This window comes from Stomoxys calcitrans, chromosome 3 (genome assembly GCF_963082655.1).
Source record: "Stomoxys calcitrans chromosome 3, idStoCalc2.1, whole genome shotgun sequence".
Taxonomy (NCBI): Eukaryota; Metazoa; Arthropoda; class Insecta; order Diptera; family Muscidae; genus Stomoxys; species Stomoxys calcitrans.
In genome coordinates this window covers 21,311,542-21,322,741 of record NC_081554.1, presented here as the reverse complement: position 1 = coordinate 21,322,741, position 11,200 = coordinate 21,311,542, and the positions used below count along the sequence as shown (strand labels likewise).

General features: G+C 39.6%; 1 protein-coding gene across 1 annotated transcript in view; it reads left to right on the top strand.

The window, feature by feature from the left end:
* Positions 1-4,046: 4,046 nt before the first annotated feature.
* LOC106084001 (putative neural-cadherin 2) overlaps positions 4,047-11,200 on the top strand; it is a 607,508-nt gene continuing 600,354 nt past the window's right edge. The window contains exon 1 of the mRNA XM_059365812.1: positions 4,047-4,871. Coding sequence (XP_059221795.1) covers positions 4,817-4,871 — 55 coding nt within the window. The 5' untranslated portion in view covers positions 4,047-4,816. The remainder of the gene's footprint in view (positions 4,872-11,200) is intronic.

The window sequence follows — 11,200 nt, the reverse complement described above, 5'->3', positions numbered from 1 at the left end:
GCGCGAGGAGGGGAGAGTGGACACTCCGTTGATAAAAGTGGGGTTTCAGGCGCGGTGGCAAGGTGCCACACTGTTATACAGCACCATACGAGGGGTGGTGGCTAGGAGGCACACCATAGTACACGAAACTATTCGGGTTAACTAGCTGACGGCACGAGGAGCCTAGAGAGGACACTCATTTGATAAAAGGGGGTTTAGGGAGCGATGTAAAAAAGAGTGGCAAAAAGGCACATCCTATTATATGACACAATACGTGGGCTTCTTCTCTGGGCCCAAGAAAAAAAATTTGTGCCAAATTTGATGATCGGACGAAAATTGCAACCTGTAGCTTGTACACATAGTAACATGCATTTTATACCATGATAAAGAGTAGGACATCCAGCGAACTGCTCAAATTCAAAGAGCATGCCTATGTTAAGGGAAGCTCGGTGGAGACTGCCCTGCTCGAGATTGTGCATAAAATAGAAGAATTCTTCGATGCCAAGACGTACACATGGGCGGTTTGCATTGATATCGAGAGGACGTTTAATAATGTGCGGACCGACACATTGATCCAATCCTTGACCAGTACGGGGTGGATAGTTTCTTAAATATTGGAACAGGTAGATATACAGGTTGGCTGATGAATATTGCTACAATGATGAATATTGCTACATTTTTTTTTCGGTGTATGGAATACATTTTTCTTTTATTCATGTTAAATTAAATTATTAAATTAATTATTAAATTATTATTAATTAAATTAATTAATTAATTAATTAAATTAATTATTAAATTATTATTATTAAATAGAAAAAAAGTTATTACATTTTTTTTTGGTAGCGGCTTTCATCAGCCACCCTGTATTGCGGGTCCAAAATTGCAAATTTGCAAATTTTGCCTATGAAGATTCCATTAAGGAACAGGGGCAAACTTCTCACATATCAATGAGTGCAGTCCTATTCAAGTTTATGCTCAATGATAAGTGGCCTCCTTTTTATAGCCGAGTCCGAACGGCATGCCACAATGCGACACCTCTTTGGAGAGAAGCCTTACATGGCATAATACCTCACAAATGTTGCCAGCATTAGGAGGGGAAAACCACCGCTAAAATTTTTTTTTTCGATGGTCTCGCCAGGATTCGAACCCAGACGTTCAGCGTCATAGGCGGACATGCTAACCTCTGCGCTACGATGTCTGCGGGTCCCAAGACATAAATATAGGGGAGAAAGTGGCACGCCACAAGGGGGCATTTTAAAGTACTTCATTGGGTGGCCACCACAAATAACCTATTACGGGTGCTGACTGAGGGAGGATTTGAACCCGTCTATTATGCAGACGATGTTATAATATTTCTTAGGGGTAAGGATCTGAACCAGCTATTCAGAAGGGCCGAAAGGGTCTTGCTTATGGCATATAACTGGGCTAGATCCAGGGGTTTCAATGATAACCCAGAGAAGAAGGGGGGTAAAATTGACGCTTCACGTTTCCTCAACAAAACGAATTCGATATCTGACAAGGTCAAATACTTAGGAGTGATCTTGGACAGGAAACTGAATTGGAAGTGTCACATTCAGGAGCATACTGAGAAGGCTTCTATATGTTGCGCACTATGTAGGCGTGCCATAGGCTCGAAATGGGGCCTGAATCCGAGGATAGTCCATTGGCTCTACAGAAGCGTGATTAGACTTACTTACGCCTCAGTAGTTTGGTTGAACCTATGAAGAAAAAGTGCATTCCATACAACAAATTCAGAGAACATGTTTTCTTGGCCTAGGCGGAGCAAAGAGGACCACTCACACTAGGGCACTGGAGACTATTCTATTTAGATATCCGACCTATTGACATACAGATTAAATATGAGGCAGCAAGTGCGGTTATGAGACTTAAGGCGATGGGAGAATGGGTTGAGGATGGGTGCAACTCATTTCATCCGGGTGTAAGCCAGGCGACGATAGAAAGCCTGGAAGGAGGGGAAGAGGTTTACGATCGGATACTTGAGACGACATTTGAGATCGAGTGTGAGGTATTGCTGCCATCGGCACAGTCTTGGAATGACGGAATACTAGTATTGAAGATCATGTTACACGGATGGATCAAAGCTAAGGGAAGGAGTGGGCTTGGGAGTTCACATTGAGAACCCAGGGACTGAGATCTGTTTTAGACTACCTGACCATAATACGGTCCTGCAGGTAGATATCCGGGCGATCACGGAATGTGTGAGGTGGTGTGGTACTAACGCGAGGATGTCGAGTGTGAACTCCTTTACGGACAGTAAAATGGCCATAAGGGCAATAACAACCAGGAGGGTAAGGTCTCGAGTAGTCTTGCAGTGTAAGAAGGAGATTAGCGCCTTCTATCAGGATGACACAATCCGCATTGTTTGAGTGTCGCGCCATAACGAAGTAAGGGGAATGAAAGTGCGGACGATTTGACGGTGGAGGCCAGAGAACTGTCATCGATAAAATTGGTTAATCCAAAGCCTTTTGGGTCGACGCAGTCCGATTTAAGGGTTGGGTAACAAACGTGCATCGGTGCGGCAAGTGATGGCATGTGGGGAAGATGATGAGACGTTGGAGCATTTCCTATATCATTGACCGGCTTTCGCGGCTAACAGACAACGGTAATAAGGTGGGGCCACGATACCAGACATGAACCAACGAAAGGGAGTGGTATGAAAAACAATTAAAGTAGCACGGAATTCCTGACTTAAAATTGTATTTTTCGAGATTACCACCACCGAAGGAAGAGGGTATATTCATTTTGTCATTCCGTTTGCAACACATAGAAATATCCATTTACGGCCCTATAAAGTATACATATATTCTTGGTCAGCATAAAAATCTAGGACGATCCAGACATGTCCGTCCGTCTGTCTGTTGAAATCATGCTACCGTCTTTAAATGTAGAGATATTGAGCTAAAACTTTGCACAGAATCTTTTTTGTACATAAGCAGGTTAAATTCGAAGGTGGGCTACATCGGACTATATCTTGATGTAGCCCCCATATAGACCGATATCTTTCGTCAATTTGGCCCAGATCGGTCCAGATTTGGTTATAGCTGCCATAGAGACCGATCTCTCGATTAAAGGTTTGGGCCCATAAAAGGCGCATTTATTGACCGAAATCAGACCATATTTCGTTAAATCTGCTATGGGGGTCATAAATTATGCGTTTTTCATCGGATTATGGCAAAGGTGGTTTACATATATACCCGAGGTGGTGTGTGTATCCAAAGCCTGGCCGAACTTAACGCCTTTTTCCTACGTTTTTTTTTTGCTGCGCACATAGTCCTCCATAAAAGTAAGTAAAAAGTAAGATTTTTCTATATCCCTTAAGAGTTAACAAAATGTACAGTTTTTTTACATTTGGGATCATTGTTCATCACTGGGTGGCATAGGTGAAAATTGTTGTCATTTCGTTCGCAAAACCTCGAAAAGATTATCTAGAATGTACCTTCTCTTTTTATATGGCTACGGCCATCTGACCATAATGTATACCAGCCTGCTGCTTTCCCTTTATGTTTAACATTTACCCACACACTCCATAACCTGATCCCATCACCCGATGTAACTTCCCAAGCAAATCTGTTCCGAATTGAAAAATTTTAAGAATTATAAAGGCTCATGAGATGACAAAGTTCCCCGTATGAACTGATCCTATGTTTTGACTTTCTATGAACCTATGCTTCTTTGTGATAATTATCCCATAAATTGTCTTTGTTACTCCATAGAAAAATTTATTATCTTTCCTGAAATATTGCTATAAAAATGTACTACATCAAATTCAATCAAATCCATTCTCTTGTTTTGTTTGTCTACTTACAGCTTAATTGAAACAATCAATGGTCGAAGAAATCCTATTAAATATAATCCTCAACGAAACAATAGTTCTTTGCAAGCAAGAAACTTTCTAACCCTCGCCACCCCAACCCACCCCACTCAACACAGGCACTGCAACGGCATATAATTAAATGAACGCAAAAACTCCAAGCAAGTTAAAGATAACAACGAAGGAACGGCCAAGGCGATAGATAGCCCATAAAGTGCAAGAGCACTTCAAGAGCAAGGACCAAAAAACGATGTTGTTCAGGCAACACAGAAAACAACGATAGAAATAAACCCAACACTTAATTGAAGTAATCACAGACAAAAACGGACCAACAGCTAAACCAACAGAGAAGCTTATACGAGCAAAAAAAGAAAACACACTCACACTCACACACAGGCGAAATGTTGTAGAGGAATTAGGAAAGGACAACTGACTGCACAAGTTGAGAGAGAGAAGAAAAAAAAATTAAGTGTAATTAAGTATAAGAGACACTCTAATACCAGTGACATGACGCAACGGCTCTAAGAAAAAGGGCTAGACCACAGCAAGGCATTCCTCCCCTACAATATCACCTACCTACCAACCTACCTACATCACAGCCATCTGTGAATGCCAAGCTTGTTATCATAGACTTCTCCGCCCACAACCAGTAGAGCTTGCCAGAAACAAAGGCAAGCAAAACGCTGTGCATCAGGAAACCATTTAACAGCAACAATTCGTAGCAAGAATTTAATACGCAATTGATTGCAGAATTATTACAAAAAAGAGAGAGAGAGAGAACAGGAGATACTAAAAGAGACACACGCACACACAAAAAGGCGAAACCCCAATAATGTTCAGATATTAAAATATCTGAAAAACTGAACTTAAAAATAAAATTTTAGTGTGTGTGTGTGTGGACATTGCTTCCTTCCCCGCCCCGTAATATATGCACAGAGACTTGTATTTCATTGAAAGCAAAAGCCTCAAAAATTAATAATCCATGAGATTTGATTTTATCTTTGAATGGACTCAACAGCATTTAACATTCAAATGCATATTTGGAAACTTCTATTAATTGGTAAGTAGAAATGCAAAAATGTTTGTTTTGAAAAAAATCTCATATATTTTATAAGCAGAGAATGTTGCTTAAAATAATAAATAAATAAAATTACAATGCTTGCAACGATATCAAAATATTAAGGGAAAAAATTTCATTTCAATGAGGGTATATAAAAATATGTTAACAAAATAACCAGGAAAAGAAATGATGCCAATGATGCTAGGTTCAGGATTCGCCTGAGGATTCGCCCAGTCAATAGCAGAAAAATAATAGAAAAAAAAGTACAAGCCTGCAGAAACTTGGGAAACCACCACCATAGATTCTGCTAAAAGTTTACACAAAACCAGTAAGGAAAGTCGGGCGGTACCGACTGTATAATACCCTACACATACCCTGTAAGTACAATGTGGGTGCTATATCCAATTCTGAACCAATTTTGATGAATCTCTGCGAGCAAATATGTTCAAACTGTAAAAACTATGGTTGACACATGACAATATTATGGCAAATTACCCAAAATCTGACGAACATATATATGGGAGCTATATCTAATTCTGAACCGATTTCGAGCAAACTTCTCAGATAATGTAGTAGTCGTCGAGGAAAGCGTTGTGCAAAATTTTGCCAAGATTGGTCAAACAATGCGCTTGCAGTGGCTCTTGGGGTGAAAATCTGGTCATATGCTATATGACAGCTATATCTAAATCTGGGCCGATTTCTATGAAATTCACTAGCAATATTGAGAGTCTATAGAAAATGCATCCTGCCGAATTTCGAGAAAATCGGTTAACAAATGACCATTTTATTGCATTATTACTGCAAATCGGACAAACATATACATAGGAGATATATCTAAATCTGAACCGATTTTGACCACACTCTATGTATATTGTGGTAGTCGTCGAGGAAAATGTTGCGCAATATTTTGGCAGGATTGGTCAATAAATGTGCATGCAGTGGCTCTTGGAGTGAAAATCGGGCTATATATATATATATGAAAGCTATATCTAAATCTGAACCGATTTCCGGGAAATTCACGTGTAATATTGAGAGTCAAGAGAAAATCCCTCCTGTCAAATTTGGAGCGAATAGGTTAATAAAAAACCATTTTATTGCAATATTACTGCAAATCGGACGAACATATATATGAGAGCTATATCTAAATCTGAACCGATTTTGACCACACTTTATGTTTATTGTCGAGAGTCGTAAAAAAGTCCTTGCTGCCAAATTTCAAGAGAATCGGTTTACAAATGAGCATTTTATTGCATTACTACTGAAAATCGGACGAACATATATATGGGAGCTATACCCAGATCTGAACCGATTTTTTCCAATTTCAATAGGCTTCGTCTCTGGGCCGAAAACCATGCCTGTACCAAATTCTAAGACGATCGGATGAAAACTGCGATTTGTACTTTGTACACAAATTAACATGGACAGACGGACGGACAGACAGACAGACAGACGGCTTCGTTAATTTGGCCCAGATCGGTCCAGTTTTGGTTATTGCTGCCTTATAGACCAATCCTTGATTTTGGGTCATGGGTCAGGCCCATGAAAGCCACATTTATTATCCGATTTTGCTGAAATTTGGGTCAGTGAGTTGTGTTAAGTTCTCCGACATCCTTCGTCATTTTGGCCCAGATCGGTCCAGATTTGGATATAGCTGCCATATAGACCGATCCTCCGATTTAGGGTCTTAGGGCCATAAAAGCCACATTTATTATCCGATTTGACTGAAATTTGGGACAGTGAGTTGTGTTAGGCTTCTCGACATCCTTCGTCAATTTGGTCCAGATCGGTCCAGATTTGGATATAGCTGCCATATAGACCGATCCTGAGATTTAGGGTCTGAGGCCCATAAAAAGCGCATTTATTGTCCGATGTCGCCGAAATTTGGGACATTGGGTTAGGTTAAACCTCTTGACATAGTTCTGCATTATGGCACAGATCGGTCAAGATTTCGATATAGCTGCCATATAGACCGATCTCTCGGTTTTAGGTTTTGGGGCCAGAAAAAGCGCGTTTATTGTCCGATGTCGCCACAATTTGGGTCATTGAGTTGTGTTGGGCTCTTCGACGTCCTTTTTCAATTTCGTTCAGGTCGATCAAGATTTGGATATAGCTGCGATATAGACCGAGATCTCAATATAAAGCCTTGGCCCCAAAAAAGACGCATTTATAATCCGATTTAACTGAAATTTGACACATTGACTTATGTGAGGCTTTTCGACATCCATATTGTATATGGTTCAGATCGGTTTATTTTTAGATATAGCTAAAAGGACCAACATTTTGTTATACATAATTGAACAATGTCTTATACTTAACGCCATTTTACTTGTTACTTGTTTAGAATGGCATTAAGCCCTCCGAACGTATTCGTTGTCCAATAAAGATCATTTGGAATTCAGATAAAGGCACTTATATTATTATAATGTTAATCAAGCGATATGCATATACCTTTTTCGAAGCATGGCACTTCACTATGAGCTCTTTTTTTTTGTCGAAAATAAGGCGCAGCGGAGCGGACCCTTACTACATGCAAATTGCAAATTTTGCCCATGAACATTCCACTAAGGAATAGGGGCAAACTTCTCACATATCAATGATTGCAGTCCGATTCAAGTTTAAGCTCAATGATGAGGGGCCTTCTTTTATAGCCGAGTCCGAACGGCGTGCCGCAGTGTGACACCTCTTTGGAGAAAAGTTTTACATGGCATAGTACCTTACAAATGTTGCCAGCATTAGGAGGGGAAAACCACAGCTGAAAATTTTTTCTGATGGTCTCGCCAGGATTCGAACCCAGGCGTTCAGCGTCATAGGCGGACATGCAAACCTCTGCGATACGGTGGCCTCCAGCTACTACATGAGTGCTTAGTTAAAGCATTAAATATGAATATTCTTTCAATATTATTAAATGTTTAACAAATTATTTTCGTATGACTAGAAGATGAACGAATAAGTCTTCCAAAGAAGCTAAGTCGATCTGCTAATTTATGCGAATAATTTACCACCCATTCATGGTAAGTAACATGATAAATCTATAGAAGTGAATTTTTCCATAACAAGTATTAATGAACATGGATGGATTCCATAAGAGCCAGTAAGGACAAATACAAACATCCACTTACTTAAGCACAGTTTCATGTAGACAAAACTCACATTCACATACTCCTACACCCTTAGTGTGTTCAATTAGCTACAGTATATTATAAGTAAAATGCTTTGACCTGCATACATACATACCTATAAATGTTGGTATTAAACAAATGTATATATGTATAAATATTCATTTCAACAGATTTGTTCAGCAGGCAGAGCTATGAAGTTGTGTTGCTTGCATAATTAGTTGCTACTATTGCAGACATTTTGCCACAGGCTAAATACGAAATCAATATGGTGAAATGTAACTCAAAATATTTCTTTGCAATCGAAATGGCATAAGATGGAGAGGGATTCTTAAGGATAACATTTCCAACAGCAGTAGGTAATAGGGTGTTTCGGGTGGTAACACTCTCAAGCATATTAGTATTAGAGAATTAGATTTATTACCATTATTCTCACAATCTGACTTCTTATGAACGCTTTCAGAAGCTCCCATCTTGCTATTGAATTAAGTAAACATCTTAAATTCAATGACTTATATATGTTTGTGTATACTAAGGCATATGCTTAACTATCAACTCGTATCTCGCATAACCAACAATTAGTCTGGATACTTGAATGCATTAATTTTCTCTATCTTATATACAATAACAAATTCAAGTGAATGTCTGTCTATGAATGCATGTTCTACTGTTCATAAGCTCAAGACTTATGTGATTATGTGTGAAATCCCTGCACTACCACAGAGATGCAAACATAACGAGAGGCTATTAATAATGCTTATATGTTTGCGTGTGTGTGTGTGTGTGTGTGTAGTGAAATGTATGCTTTTGCGTTCAACCAATAAGTCGACTATATTTGATTATCAATGCCTTTGAAAAGATTATTGAATTTGAGGTGTACGCTTAAAATCGTATCAAAGCTGGAAAGCTTTGTTTGCCTTGTAAGCATTCGACTTTGTTTACTGACCAACAGCGATTTTTATTTAAAACAAAATAAGTGAAAAATGCAAAGTATGCACATAAAAGTTCGTGTCATAATAAATTCTACAATGAATTGAAAATTAGGGTAAGGGGGAGGGTCCGCCCCCCACCCTTCAGATATCAAAAAATGTAGTACCCTATTTTCCCCACGGGATTTTGCACCATCTGTGAAAATTTCAAGAAAATCGGTTTAGCCGTTTCTGAGTCTATAAGGAACACACAAACAAACCTACAAACAAACACAAATTGATTTTTATACCCACCACCGAAGGATGGGGGTATATTCATTTTGCCATTCCGTTTGCAACACATAGAAATATCCATTTCCGGCCCTTTTAAGTATATATATTCTGGATCAGCGTAACAATCTAAGACGATCTAGACATGTCCGTCCGTCTGTCTGTTGAAATCACGCTACAGTCTTTAAAAATAGTTATATTGAGCTGAAACTTTGCACAGATTCTTCTTTTGTCCATAAGCAGGTTAAGTTCGAAGATGGATTATATCGGACTATATCTTGATATAACCCCCATATAGACCGATCCGTCGATTTAGGGTCTTAGGCTCATAAAATCCACATTTATTATCCGATTCGGATGGAATTTGGGACAGTGAGTTGTCTAAGGCCCTTCAACATCCTTCGTCTGTTTGGACCAGATCGGTCCAGATTTGGATATAGCTGCCATAAAGACCGATCCTCCGATTAAGGGTCTTGGGCCCATAAACGCCACATTTATTGTACGATTTTGCTGAAATTTGGGACAATGAGTTGTGTAAGGCCTTTCAAAATGTTCCTTTAATTTGGCACAGATCGGATCGGATTTGGATATAGCTGTCATATAGACCGATCCCTCGATTTAAGATTTTGGGCCCATAAAAGCCACATTTATTATCCGATTTTGCTGAAATTTGGGACAATGAGTTGTGTAAGGCCTTTCAAAATGTTCCTTTAATTTGGCACAGATCGGATCGGATTTGGATATAGCTGTCATATAGACCGATCCCTCGATTTAAGATTTTGGGCCCATAAAAGCCACATTTATTATCCGATTTTGCTGAAATTTGGAACAGTAAGTTGTGTTAGGCCCTTCGACACCCTTCATCAATTTGGCCCAGATCGGTCCAGATTTGGTTATAGCTGCCATATAGACCGATCAACCGATTTAGGGTCTTAGGCTCATAAAAGCCACATAAATTAACCGATTTTGATGAAATTTGGGACAGTGAGTTTTGTTAGACCCTTAGACATCCTTTGTCAATTTAGCTCTGATCGGTTAAGATTTGAATATAGCTGCCATATAAATCGATCCTCCGATTTAGGGTCTTAGGCCCATAAAAGCCACATTCATTATCCGATTTTGCTGAAATTTGGGACAGTGAGTTGCGTTAGGCCCTTCGACATCCTTCGTCAATTTGGCCTAGATCGGTCGAAATTTGGATATAGGTGCCATATAGACCGATCCGCCGATTTAGGGTCTTGGGCCTATAAAAGCCACATTTATTATACGATTTAGCTGAAATTTGGGTCAGCGAGTTGCATAAGGCCCTTCGACATCGTTCTTTAATTTCGCCCAGATCGGTCCAGATTTGGTTATAGCTGCCATATAGACCTATCCTCCTATTTAGGCTCATAAAAGCTACATTTATTATCCGATTTTGATGAAATTTTGGACAGTGAGTTGCGTTAGGCCCTTCGACTTCCTTTGTCAATTTGGCTCAGATCGGTCCAGATTTGGATATAGCTGCCATATAGACCTATCCTCCGATTTAGGGTCTTAGGCCCATAAAAGCCACATTCATTATCCGATTTTGCTGAAATTCGGGACAGTGAGTTGTGTAATGCCCTTTGACATTCTTCTTCAATTTGTGTCCAGATCGGTTTAGATTTGGATATAGCTGTCATATAGACCGATCCCTTGATTTAAAGTTTTGGGCCCATAAGAGGCGCATTTATTGGCCGATATCGCCGAATTTCGGGACAGTGAGTTAAGTTAAGCCCATTGACATACTTTTGCATTATGGTACAGATCGGTCCAGATTTGGATATTGCTGCCATATAGAGCGATCTCTCGGTTTTAGGTTTTGGGGCCATTTAGTTTTGGGAGCCGATTTGAAGGCGCATTTAAAGGTGGTTTACATATATACCCGAGGTGATGGGTATCCAAAGTTCGGCTCGGCCGAACTTAACGCCTTTTTACTTGTTATTTAAAGATGAGGTCTTGGACGAATATTTCGAGGTGTTACAAACAGAAT